Genomic DNA, 13,272 nt, shown 5'->3' with positions numbered 1-13,272 from the left:
TTCCCAACCCCAGGGCGCCATCAGTCTCTCTCACTGAGCCGGCGGGCTGAAAATCCCGGGGTCCTCTCCCGGAGTTCAGTTCCCAGCTGCCATTTCAGACAGCTCACAACCACCGGGAACCTCTCCTGCAGGAGGACCTGGCATCTCCGGCTAAGCCGGCACTCAGTGCACACGCCCACACCCCCACCCCCACCTGAAAAGGGCTGGAGAAACGCTCGGTGTTAAGATCACTGGCTGCTCTTCCAGAAAGCCCAGCATCTTCGGGGTGACTCAAGGAGCTCTGACTCCAGGACACCTAACACCCTGTCTGGCCCGATTGGACATCAGGAACACATGGCAGGCAGAGCACCCATTCACACGAAATTTAAGAAAAGCTCCCTCCCCTCTATGGACATACAGAATTCTACAAAGCACTTATGAACAGGGCTGGGAGTCGATGACTTGGAGACCTGATCTCCTCTGAGAGTTAAGGAGAATGAGGCCCAAGAACAAAGATGCCTACAGCAGCAACTGGCAGAGGAGATAGCGTCCTGCTGCCCTAACAGGAGGTCACCACATGGGGACAATTCTTTCCCTTTGCCCACCAATGAAAAGTACTCAGCCTTGACACCCACCTAGGCCCTTTCCAGAGCAGTTTTATTGGCGCACTTTGTAAAACATCTTCCCACCGGCCCCAAGTCTTTGCCTTCCCTTCATGAGAGAGTGGCTGATTCTTGTCCTAGCTGTGCAGACAACACTGACCTTGAACAGATGTGGCCACAAAAGCCACGTGATACTCTGGGTCAGAGTCCAAGGGCAAGTCTGTATCTAGCTCCAGGGAGCAGGGGAAGGCGACCAGAGGTGGACGTCTTTGTGGACAGTGGGCAGAGCCCTGGCTGGTTAGCAAGTGAATGGGTAAGATGGCCAAGCCCCACAGGCACCCCAGCTCCAGAGCCCAGTGAGGTGGGGACAGTAAAATCTGAGATCCTGAGAGAGAAGCCCTTAGGCTAAAGTGGGTGGGGCCAGCCAGCGTCAGCCCAAGGTGAGAGACGCGATGTGCAGGGGGCTTTGGTGACTGTGGCTACACCTTCCTGCTTTGGGGCTCAGCAAACCTGGCCCCCAAGGCTGAGGGAATCCACCTGGGAGCAGGGGAGTTTGGGATGGAAGCAGCTGGGAGTGGTTCATGCCTCAAAGCCCACATCCTATAGGAGAGGCTGGCAGGAACTTGCAGACCTGATGCAGTCCTCAGAGCTGCTGAAGTGACAGTCGTCCAGGGGACAAGATGGTCTCCTTCCAAGGAAGAAGGTGGCCCAGAGACTTGGAGGTGGGGGTCAGTCCTGCCAGATCCAGGATCAGGAGGCCTCTGTCGCACGACGCCCCCCTTCCTCCTCCATCAGCAAAAGGCGGCGCCGGCCAGCCTCGTAGTCAGCCTCGTCCACACTGACCAGCAAGCGGACTGCTTCCCGGCCCACAGCCTCCCGCAGGGCCTCAGTCAGGAAGACGCCCCGAAGAGCCTGCAGCAGGGCACCACTCAGATAGTCACCCCAGAAGGCGTCCAAGTAGGAGAGCTCCGAGAATTTGATGTCACACACCACAGAGCCCAGGTCCCTTGACCGCAGCACAGCGGTGGCTTGTCCAAACACATCCAGCTGCCGGGCCAGCGCCTGAGGTCTCCGGGATGCCACACCCTGCTCCAAGGCTGGCCCGTGCTCACAGTACTCTGCTCGAACCCGGAGCCGGATGTCTGCAGGAGAAGGAGTGGCTCATCAGCGGGCACCACAGTTCCCACCACCTCTGCCCCGCCCCCTTCCCAGAGTCTGGACACCCACCCCTCTCTGCGAGGCCTGGTCTGCTACTTCTGAGACACTGTATCCTCCCCTCCAATTTCAACACTCCTCACTGCTCCCTCAATCACCAGGCAGGCTCCATCCGGCCTAACCCTGCCTCTCCCCACTGAGGAGTATTCTTTCCCCAGTTCCTATAATTCTTTGCTCCAGTGATCCTCCCAGCGAGGCCCACCCAGACAGGCTACTCTAGGTCCACTCTCCTGCAGCACACCCAGCTCCCCAGATCCAACCTGGATTTCCCAAAGGTACCTGTCATCTTCTAACCCACTCCAACAGCGGCATCCCGAGGTCCCCAGATACCAACACCCTGAAGGACCTGTTGCTCAGGCACACACCCTGGGGTACAGAGCTGATGATGCTCAGTGTTTGTGAATGACCTGGCTTCCAGCAGCCGGCCTCACACCACCTCTCACACAGTGAGAGTCCCAGATCAAGCACAGCCCCGACTTCCAGCAAGCTCCAGGGAGCAAGGGGCCTCAGCAAAGCACAGCAGACCAGGCTCTGCTGAGGGTACAGTGCTCTTTCCACAGAAGGTAAGATGACAGAGTAGTAAGCCCAAGGCTGCTGAGAGCCACTGGGCCACCCAGGGAGGTGAATGAAGCCCACACAGGGCTAAAGGTGGAGGGAAAGAGACCCCTGAGTTCATTATGCATCAAGAAGAACCATCAGGACTGGCAGGCACCACCGTCAGTTCCCACTTTCACGAAATCCTTTGAGGTAAGTTTCTGTCACTTAGCCTCGACCTACATCTGTCCAGGGCAGCTCTGCCCAAGGGACAAAGGCAGAGCTTCTAAAGACAGTCCACACTAGCATGAGTTTGGGCTAGCCACCTCTCCTCTGGGGAACCCACATCCCATGGGAGGCTATTAACAGTGCTATCTCTTCATATTGACACAGTTGTGCAAGGTCCAGCTATGCTTGGGGTCCGCAGCAGCCAACACTCCACGACACTGATAACTGCCAAAACATCCCGAACCCCGCCTGCCCAAGTGCCTGAGTCACAGAACTCAACTCACACACAACCCTGTGAGGCACCGATTAACACCTGTTTACCCAAGTGAAAGCAAAGTGACTAGCCCAAGATCGCCCAGCCTGGCAGAGCCTCCTAGATCCAGACAGGCTAGACGCAGGCTTCTCTAAGGGTTGAAATCATTGTAGCTAGGGGTTATTAGACCGCTGCTGTACCCTGGGCAAGTCAAAGCCTCTGCAAATGCAGGTCCCTACCTAGACTAGGGAGGGCACCTCTGAGAGCGGGCAGAAAGTAACCAGTCACTGGTGAAGCCACAGCACAGTGGGTGCCCCTGAAACCTCAGTGGCCAACAGCTGTGAAATGCCAAGTGACTGACACATACCCTAACCCTGAGGTCAGGGGCCACCTTCAACCCAATGGGAAATCAAAGCCCTGAGAAGATGAGCCTGAAGGTTGTGGCTCCTGTCACCTTTCCACAGCAGCTCAGAGAGAGTGGAAAGCAGAAGGCAGGTCCCCAGAACCCCAGATGACTTCTTACCACACACACTTCCTCCCCACACCCCAAACCCTTCCTCTTTCTGCCTTGAGGGGAACCCCATCCTCTCCACTGGAGGCCCAGCTTCAGCTCCCAGGCCTGCTCCTGGGCCCCCCCCCCATCCTCGACTCTAAAGCACTGACCACACCCTCCCAACTGAGGGCGGGGACGGGGAGTGGGGGGGCAACAGAACCTGCCCAAGGCCATGCAGGGCTGGGCAGAGGCAGAGGCAGCTGGTAGAGTCCCACAGACCTGAAAGCGAGTCCCAGGCTCTGCCATACTAGCTGTGGGGCTTGGGCATGTGACCTCACCTCTCTGAGCCTGTGTCCTCATCTGAAAAACACAAACAAACAAGAGGTCCCTGCAGCACGGAGGTCACGAGGGTTAGATGAAGTGACTGGTAGAGTGCCTAGGGGCTCACAGGACACGGAAGGCCACACAATCAGGAACTGTGCTTTCAAAACCCACCTCTCTACCTACCTGGCTCCTGCCCAGACCCTCGCCTCTCTCCGTCAATCTTCTCCAACTCTCTCATCTGCCGTCCCATCTTCCCATACCCTGTCTGCTGCCCACCACAAAATACCCCTCATGCCCTCAGAGTCATCGGCCCACCTCCTCTGCCCACAACACATGCACTCACCCAGCAGAGCACAGCGTAAGGGACCCCCTTCCGGCCCAGTCAGGCCCTTCCCTAACCCTTCTCCTCCACAGCACTGATATTACTGAGCCGACACTGAAGTCATCCATACACTCCAGTCCTCTGCCACATGTGGGGGACACAGCACAGAGACGCCACACATTGTCACTTAGCAGAGTACCAGGAATCCATAAGGCTGAAGAAGGGCATGACACAGGTGGGGCAGAGGGACAAGCTGCTCCCTGTTAGCCCTCCTCCCCTCCCTTGCCAGGCCCACCCCTGGGGGCTTCTCCCGTCTTAGCCCATCTAATCTAATCCCCAGCTGCTTTCATTAGTGCCCTTTACAGAGGAGGAAATGCTCTGCCAGCCCACGGTCCACCTCTGACCTGGAAATAGATCACAGCTCAGGAACAGGAAGGACAGGAGACTCACAGTGAGCTCCACCTGCCATCGCTACCTCCTGGCCCTGAATCACCCGCTCAGGTGAATCACCTGAATCACGCAGGCTTCTTTCTCCTTGACCCTGAGCCCAGATGAACAGGTAACACTTGAGTGACTCTGCTATGGGCTGTCCCAGCACTTGCATGTGTCATGTCCCTGAGACCTTTGATTGCCTCCACAGCTTTACAAGGCGATTCTGTGCCTCTGGTTTGTGGACTAGGAAACAGGTTGAATCACCTAGCCCGACCACTCCAGAGCTCGATCTGAGATGCCCAGCTGTGTTCAGCGCCCAAGCTCCTAACTACCCAACCCTGTCCGCTGCCTCTCATATAAGCACACATAAACACGCAATTAGAAGGCACTCTAAGGCCAGGAGGGAAAATTATAATTTAGAAAGACTGGAGCTCCTCTCTAGGAAATGGCACTTGAAGTGAAACACAAGGAGGCCACACGGAATTAGCCAAGAACACCAGAGAAACAGGAAGAGAAGAGCATTCCAGAATGTGCAGGGAGAAAAAGCTTCGGACAGTCACCAGCTGAGGGGACAGTGCAGCTGGAAGGCGGGAGAGGCCACTGGCAGCAGGGTTGGGAGTTCTGGTCTCATTTAGTGGCAAAGCAACCTACTGTAGACACCTGGAGGTGCCCACCCCCCTCCATAGCTCAGTGGTCTCTACCCTCAGTAGTACTACGCTCCAAGGGACACAGTGAGCACCGGGTCCCCAAGCATGACTGTGAGGACAAGACCACCTGCCTCAGTGAAGACCACGACAGCGGCTTTGTGTGAGTGCTAAGCTGGTGGGAACAAGGACAGATGGCAGAGACACTTGGGAAGGAAGCGACAGGCACTGTGACAAGCGGGAGGCCTGACAGTAACGGCCTGCCTGGGACTGGCTGCAACATCTCCACCTTGGCAGCACTGGGCCATGCAGCCACCCGGGGCTCTGCCTTCCTGCTCCTTGCACACAGACTTGAGCACCTCCTGTTCCTGCCTCACTCTGGGGGCAGCAAAAAAAAGATACAGTAGTAAAGGGGGCTTCTCTGGTGTACCAGGGTGATGGAGGAGCAGGTTCTAACTGGAGTGTCTGAGAGCCCTGGGGTGAAACTCCTGTGGACTTCCTGGGGGGTGGGGGTGGGGCTGGAGACAGACCGAACTCTCACAGCTTAAGAGGCCTCCATGGAGATCCCACCACAATGAGGGCTAGCGACTGCCCTCCTGGAGTCAACCATTGGGCTCCCACTCCAGCTGCCTGGCTTTGTGCCCAGACTGGAGTCATTCACTCTTTTCCAGAGTTAGCTTCCCTGAGTGCCAACTCCTTCATCTCCCACTGAACTAGACAAGCATCTCTGAAGCTACCAAACTTAGAAAAAGCAGGTAACCACTGCCTCTCGATGGAAGAAAATACTACAGTGGGGCGTTGGTGGCGCACGCCTTCAGTTCCAGCACTCGGGAGGCAGAGGCAGGCGGATCTCTGTGAGTTGGAGGCCAGCCTGGTCTCCAGAGCGAGTGCCAGGACAGCCTCCAAAGCCATAGAGAAACCCTGTCTCGAAAAACTGAAACCCCCCCCCAACAAAAGAAAGAGGTGGGAAGAGGCAGAGCCAGCCCTGGTGGCTCATGACTGTAACCCCAGCACTCAGGAGGCACAAGCAGGAAGGTCACCGGAAGTTCAAGACCAGCCTGGTCTATACAGCAAGCTCCAGGGTAGCCGGAGCTACATTGCAAGGCCCTGCCTGGCTGCCCTCTCCTCTTGGCAGTTCCCCCATCTCTCCATCAAACCCTCGCGTGACCCCGTGACCACCAAAGGCACACGCTTTGCCCCAGCTGGCCCCCATGTGGGTGCTTCCTGTCTGAAATCTCTCATTTGTTTTTTCTTCCCATCAGAAAACCAGCTCAAGACAGCAGAGGCCCCAGCAGACACTATCGACACTGAGGGGACAAAACCCAGCTCTGCTGCCACGACCTCCTTCCTTTGCCTTCATTCCCAAGGCAGAATGGTAGACATAGGTCCTGCTTCAAGTTATCTTGAAAATTGGAGGTCAGACAAGCATTGTCCACGGATGGCCCTGAGAGGTGTGTGGACCCAGGGTCCCAACTACCCTCCTCACACCCTCAAGCACTCGGTAGTTTAGTTCAGTCCTGTCTCTCAAAGGTGGCAGCTGACTGGGTATGTTGATGTAAGAATGACCCGGCCCTTCCTTAGTCAGACCCGGAAGGGTTCACTGCCATGTTAAAGGTAAGTCATCCCCATTTTTCAGAAGACAGAACTGGGGCCCCAGTAGGGAGAACCCAAGCCAGCCCCACCCTGCTTGGTGACTCAGCATCCGACGACCATTTCATGGTCCTTCAGATCCTAGCCACACCCTGACTAACAACCTTTTGGCCTCAGGGAAGAGACCTGAAGCCTGGATGGTCCTGCTCAGGTCTCTCTGGCCCTCAGGGCAGTGGCTCCCTAACCTACCCAGCCAGCTGTGTGGCTGTGGTAACTGCCTGACTCCCTTCACTGGGCAGCCACCCCCTCAAGCCAGCATCCTGTGAGGACATGAGCTGGCTATGCTCTGTGCTCTGGCACAGGTATCTGCCGCCTCATCTCTGAAGTGGGGGCAACACCCACTGCCTGGGAGGCCACACGGCAGTGGGAGAGGCAGGTACGTGTGCTGTGCTTGCTCTGTGGATCCCAGGCCAAGGCCTCACAAGAGCCCATCCTCCAGCTTTGGAGTCTGCCCCAGCCCTGCCGAGGTCGGCACATCAGCTGCTGTCTGTAACCTCCAGCTTCTAGAACCTCTTCTTTGTCTGGCTGCTCATCTGATGGCTCCCACTCAGGACTCCTGCTTGCATCACTTGGCCTCTGTCCCTCCACAGGGAGTGCTTGCAGGCCCACCAGAGCACTTGGCCCATCCCTGGCTTCGCGAAGGTCAGCTGAGATCACATGGAACCTTTGTGTACTCGTGGTTATTCACTGAGCCCACTACTATGTAAACTCCTAGAGGCCAGGACTTCTGGACCTGGTCTACTTCTGGGTCCTCAATGCCTAGAACAGTGAGTGAGTGCCTGATGATGAAGAAGAGATGCTCGACAGGAAAAACGATGGGACAGAAACCGTTAAGTGAACCATCTGGGGGATCTGTAACCCCAAAATACAGTACAGACCTCCAAGGCCCCACCTGTCTCCACCCACAAAGCCTCTGCTTCCAACACTCAACCCCATGGGACACTGCACAGAAGTCAGACAAGGCCACCTTCTTAGCTCCCTCAACAGTTTCCTCAAGCTCGTCCTTCTACAGAGACTAGAGGTTCCCCTAGTGTGACTCCGTGTCACACCAGCCTGGCTGTTGTTTCCCTCATCTGTGTTCCTGTAGCCTAGACACTGGAGTCTGGAAGACCGTATCTGATTCCCTTTGTGCCCCCAGGTCTACCCAGCTCAGGGAAGGGGGTCCCAGAGAGAGCTGTCCTCCCCAAGCCTCATCCTCAGAACACAGTGAAAGATCTCAAGGGCAAAGACTGATCTTGAGAGCCCAGGATGCTGGTCACACACCTACAGTCCCAGCACTGGGGAGGCTGAGACAGGAGGACTCCAAGGGCAAGGCCAGCTTTGGGACTATACATCGAGTACCAGGCAATCCTAGGTCGTAACAAAAGCCTATCTCAACAGACAAGGAAAAAAAAAAAATGAAACTAGAAGCATAGACAAAAACGCAAATTCCTAACCATGATGTAGCTGCCCAGCCTTCTGCTAGGGCCTGGCTGGCTTCCCCACTGGCCCTAGAGAGCATCTCCCATTGCCTCAGCAATTCCAGTGCCAATGGACTGTCACCTAGCTGCAAGGTCAGCTCTTCAGGGACAGGGCCTCCCTGATACAAGCCCTAGACAGCAAACCTCACACACACATGGCCTGTGCCAGGCACTGTTCCAAGTGGATTATGTGGTTGGCTGTCTACTCGGACAACAGCTCCAGGCAGGACCATTGTCATCTTACTGTACAGATCTGGGGACATAAACCCCACCCGCTCAGTCACCTGCCCACAGTCAGGCAGCTTCTTTAAATGCTTAGGCTAAAGCCAAGCACAGTGGCGCACACCTTTAATCCCAGCACTCAGGAGGCAGAGGCAGGTGGATCCCTTTGAGTTCCAGGCCAGCCTGGTCTCTAGAGTGAGTGCCAGGATAGCCATAGTGAGACCCTGTCTTGGGGGTGGTAACTAAGCTGTAATTTGGCAACCTGTCCTGACCTGGTTCTCTATCCCCTTGATTCTCTATCCCCACCACACCTTTCCCTGCATCAGAATAGGCTGCACATGTGGCCGGGTGTGTGTGTGTGTGTGTGTGTGTGTGTGTGTGATTTGATCCTTCATCGGACAGCACCAGAGAAGTCAAGAATATCACAGAGTGTTTACCTGTCCACCAGGTGTCCCATCCCAGATGAAAGCAATGTGTCACCCTCCAACTCTGTAGTCTACCATGGGCACTTTACAAGTTCTCTCAAGACCCACGAGTACTTACCACAGGTCACTTTTCCTTCTGATGAGGGCCTGCCCAGCTCCTGGTGCTGCTGCTGCTCCGCTGCTGGCCCTGCTCTCCGCCGCCGCCTGGCACCACTGCTAGGGCGGCCCCGACTCCGACGCTGCCGTTTGGTTGGAGGGGAGCCTGGAAGACAGGAGGAGAGCCAGCTCAAGACTCAGAAGAAAGAATGCCAAAATACAGACTAATACATGTGTACCATCTACAGCTCCACAAGAGGGGAACCAGAACATGTGTTACTTTTCCTGGAAGCCCTGAAAAGACACCTTAGAAATAAGTGAAACTGGTTGCAGATGGACACCTTGAAATGCTTTTAGCTTTGCCTTTTGGGTCATTTATATATTTAAAATGAAAAGAAGCAAGGGATAAAGTCAAACAGAAACAAACAAGCCTAAGGGCTCACAATTGGTAATGCCAAATTCTGATGAAGGAGTTAGGGCAGATACCTTAGAACACTGTGACAGCACACGAAGCTGGATCTGACCAAAGCACAACTACATATACAAAGCAGTGGCCTGGGCACTTTAATCCCAGCACTCGGGAGGCAGAGGCAGGTGGATCTCTGTGAGTTCGAGACCAGCCTGGTCTACAGAGCGAGTGCCAGGATAGGCTCCAAAGCTACTCAGAGAAACCCTGTCTCGAAAAACCAAAACACCAAAAATTAAAATAAAATAAAAATCCAGCACTCAAGGCGGATCCCTGTGAGTTTAAAGCCAGTCTGGTCTACATAGTAGGACTCTCAAGACTCATGCATGCATACATGCGTGTGCACACACGCACACACTCTCACTCAGAATACATACAAACCGATCTTGTGCTCCATCCAATAGATGCTGACCGTGGGGAGTGAGGCTGAGTTAGAAGATCAAGGAATTCCAGGCCAGTCTGGACTACAGATCAAAACCCTGCCTTAGAACTAAAATAACACAAAAGAGACAGCCGGAGAGATGGCTCAGTGGGTAAAGGAGCTTGCTACTCAAACCTGGTGACCAGAGTTCAATCTCTGGAACCACAAAAAGGTGGGAAGAGAAGCCATTCCAGAGTTGGCCTCTGACTTCTGTATGTGTGTGCCATGAAAACTGCACCCCCAGCATGCTCTGTCACACACACACACACACACACACACACACACACACACACACACACACACACAGAGTAAGATTTTAAAGGAAAGCAGAGTTGGAAAAGTTTACAAAAATGGAAGAAAAGATGTAACAAAATGAATGTGTACAGTTTGCAGCTCTTGGCAGACAAGAGGAAATCAAAACAGTCCTTCCATGTTGCAAGCCCTGGAAGAATACGTTAGGAACAAATGAACCTCTACAGATAAAATTTGTTGTCACCTCATTACTGTTGAAAAACAAAGGAAGTAAACCCATTTCAGTATCAGCAGACAAGACTTTCACTAGAAAGGCAAAGATCCAGGGGCCCAGGAGAGGGCTCAGCAGCTACTGTGCATGTTCCTCTTCTGGACTCCTTAGGGACCAGGACTGCAGTGCACAAATCCAAACACATACACGTGCACATAATTCAAAGTAAACTTAAAAGCCTCCAGATTACAGGCACGAGCCACCAAACCCAGCTCGGGGGAACTTTTTCTGAAAAGCAGGTGTTCGCTTCCCCATGTGGCTGAGATGCAGACCACAGGACCACATCAGCTACTGGTCTCTAAACATCCAGGCCTCTAACAGAAACCAGGCTCCTTGACAAGCATACGACTCTGCTGAGCCCAGAACACCTTGGAATGTCACAAAGCACAAAGCATTCAAGAGTGACGAAGTCAAGTCAAAAGGGCAGAGCCTAAGTAATCTGAAGGCTGGTAAGAATGACTAATTGACTCTAATAAAGTAAATAAAGCCGGGCAGTGGTGGTAACCTGCCTTTGATTCCATCACTCAGGAGGCAGAGGCAGAGGGATCTTAGGTGAGTTTCAAGCTAGCCAGGACTACTTAGTGATACCCTGTTGTTAAATTAGAAAGAGAAAAGAAGGGCTAGAGAGTAGCTCAGTTGTAGAGCTCCTGCCTAAAATCCCACAGTGAGACTTTCGGGGCATAGAAGCCTTTGCCCAGCATGAGCGAAGCCCTGGGTTTCATCTCTAGTACCATAAAAACAGGAAATAATAAAAAACAAAACCAGGACAAATTTTAAAATGACTCTTTGTTCTAGCCTCATGGCACAAGCCAGTAATCCCAGCTACTAGGTAGGCTGAAGCAACTCCTTCAACTCTGGGCAGTCAAGAACCTGTTTCAAGTCTATTTTCATAAAAGCTGCCAAAGAAACAAACAAATAAATAAATGAGTCACCATTTACAAACGTTAATATGGTAAATGGTTCAGGCAGGGTTCACAGAGCGATGCGATACCCCCCGGAGGAACAAGCTAACACAGAGCACGCTAAAAAGCATTTTCTTACACACTAGTAACCATAGCAAGGAAGTTACATGTCGCCGGGCGTTGGCGCACGCCTTTAATCCCAACACTCGGGAGGCAGAGGCAGGCGGATCTCTGAGTTCAAGCCCAGCCTGGTCTACAAGAGCTAGTTCCAGGACAGCCTCCAAAGACACAGAGAAACGCTGTCTCGAAAAACAAAAACAAAAACATAAACGAAGCATATCACACATCAACACACACACACACACACACACACACACACACAACGTACAAATCTTGCCATACCCAACTAACCACACTTCCCTATTCACAGTGAAAACTTTAAGACAGGCACCAACACAAGGAAAAGCATTGATCAAGGAACATTCCTGCCAAAAACATGTAATCCAAATCTAACCAATCCTTCGCACCTAATTACCACTCCATGGGAAGATAGAGGGACAGTGACAAGACACCATCATGTGACAAGCAGAAGCAATCAGAATGCTGTACCCACCAATCAACAGATGAACAAGTCAAAAACAGAACACTCTGGGCCGAGCAGGAGGGGTACGGGAGTTGTGGTTTAAGTGGTACAGAGACAGTTAAATACAGACTGGGTTGCAGGTCCAGCCCGGGAACAAAGAAATGGAGGAAGGAAGGAAGGAAGGCCGTGACCCTTTAATACAGTTTCTTATGTTGTAGTGATCCCCAACCATACAATCGTTTTCGATGCTACTCCATAACTATAATTTTGCTACTGTTATGAGTCATAACGGCAATAGCTGTGTTTTCCAATGATCTTAGGTGATCCCTGTGAAAGGGTCATTTGACAACACCCCCCCAAAAAAAAACACAGGTTGAGAACCACTGCTCTAGTTGTAGATGAGTTCCAGGTACAAAGTGGGTTCCAAGACAGCCTGGGCTGCAGAATGAGACTCCATGTCAAAGTAATAATTAGGGTTTGTTTTTTTTTAAGCTGCATACACAGCAAACAATATAAACAGACTCTGAAACCACACATATCTTAAGACGTCTCAAAGTAGATCATGAAGATATTAGAGAACTAATATCCATTTTCTTAGGCGTGATAATGGTCTTCAAAGGGTAGAGGAAAACTTATTCTCAAATTATGCCAGCTAATTCAGAGGCAAGTCTATTGTTGTCTGTAATTTACTACCAAAGAGCTCAACAAAAACCTCAGAACTGCCGGGTGTTGGTGGCGCATGCCTTTAATCCCAGCACTTGGGAGGCAGAGGCAGGAGGATCTCTGTGAGTTCGAGGCCAGCCTGGTCTCCAGAACGAGTGCCAGGATAGGCTTCAAAGCTACACAGAGAAACCCTGTCTCCAAAAAACCAAAAACTTCACAACTTTCTAAACACACACACACACACACAGCACAAGCAACAGAATGTTAGTGATTTCTGAATCCAAGCAAAGATATTCTCTATACTATCTTAACTTCTCTGGATGTTTGAAATTTCACATAATTAAAAATTAGGGGATTGTTTACTCTAACTGGAATACAGTAATTGAACTAATTAAAGGCATTCACCATAAAATAAATCCCAGCCAAGGCTGCCAGGTCACATGGGTCCACGTGATACCACTTCAGGGCACACGCTTCTTCCTATAAGCGACAACAAACGCAGACACACCGCAAAACAGTCAGAATGACCCTTCAGGCCGTTTCCTTGATGGGCCAGGATGCCAGTTCGGGAAGAAGACAGGGACACTGTCACCCTACCCACCCGGTGGACTCACCCGTGTCCCACTGACTCTGCTGAGAAGAACTGCTTGGCTGTCGCCGACGCCGGCAGCTGCCCTCTGCGCTTTTGGAAGAAGAGGCGGCACTGCCATTACTGTAGCGCTCGGGGGACACTGGGGAGAGAGAATGGAAGAAGTAGCCACAGCTGGAAACCTCCAGGAAGAACGCCCAACCCCAGTCCTCGGAGGTGACGCCTAAACACCCACGCATCCTCACG

General features: G+C 52.7%; 1 protein-coding gene across 1 annotated transcript; it reads right to left on the bottom strand.

Moving 5' to 3' along the window:
* Positions 1 to 603: 603 nt before the first annotated feature.
* Dedd2 (death effector domain containing 2) lies at positions 604 to 13,265 on the bottom strand. The gene is made up of 3 exons (XM_027433731.1): positions 13,052 to 13,265; positions 8,902 to 9,045; positions 604 to 1,723 (listed from the first exon to the last, which is right to left on the bottom strand). The coding sequence occupies exons 1-3, from the start codon at positions 13,263 to 13,265 to the stop codon at positions 1,332 to 1,334; spliced, it is 750 nt and encodes a 249-aa protein (XP_027289532.1). The 3' UTR covers positions 604 to 1,331.
* Between the last annotated feature and the right edge of the window lie 7 nt (positions 13,266 to 13,272).

Source organism: Cricetulus griseus, unplaced genomic scaffold (genome assembly GCF_003668045.3).
Source record: "Cricetulus griseus strain 17A/GY unplaced genomic scaffold, alternate assembly CriGri-PICRH-1.0 unplaced_scaffold_365, whole genome shotgun sequence".
NCBI classification, from domain to species: Eukaryota; Metazoa; Chordata; class Mammalia; order Rodentia; family Cricetidae; genus Cricetulus; species Cricetulus griseus.
This window is presented reverse-complemented; position numbering and strand designations above follow the sequence as displayed.

Bases quoted from the DNA above. Each gene is read 5' to 3' on its own strand.
- Dedd2 (XM_027433731.1), bottom strand. From the start codon at position 13,265: ATGCGTGGGTGTTTAGGCGTCACCTCCGAGGACTGGGGTTGGGCGTTC. The intron at 9,046-13,051 runs GTGAGTCCACCG...CCTGTCTTCCAG, and splicing joins GCAGAGTCAGTGGGACACGG to GCTCCCCTCCAACCAAACGG. The intron at 1,724-8,901 runs GTAAGTACTCGT...CTTCTCCTGCAG, and splicing joins AGAAGGAAAAGTGACCTGTG to ACATCCGGCTCCGGGTTCGA.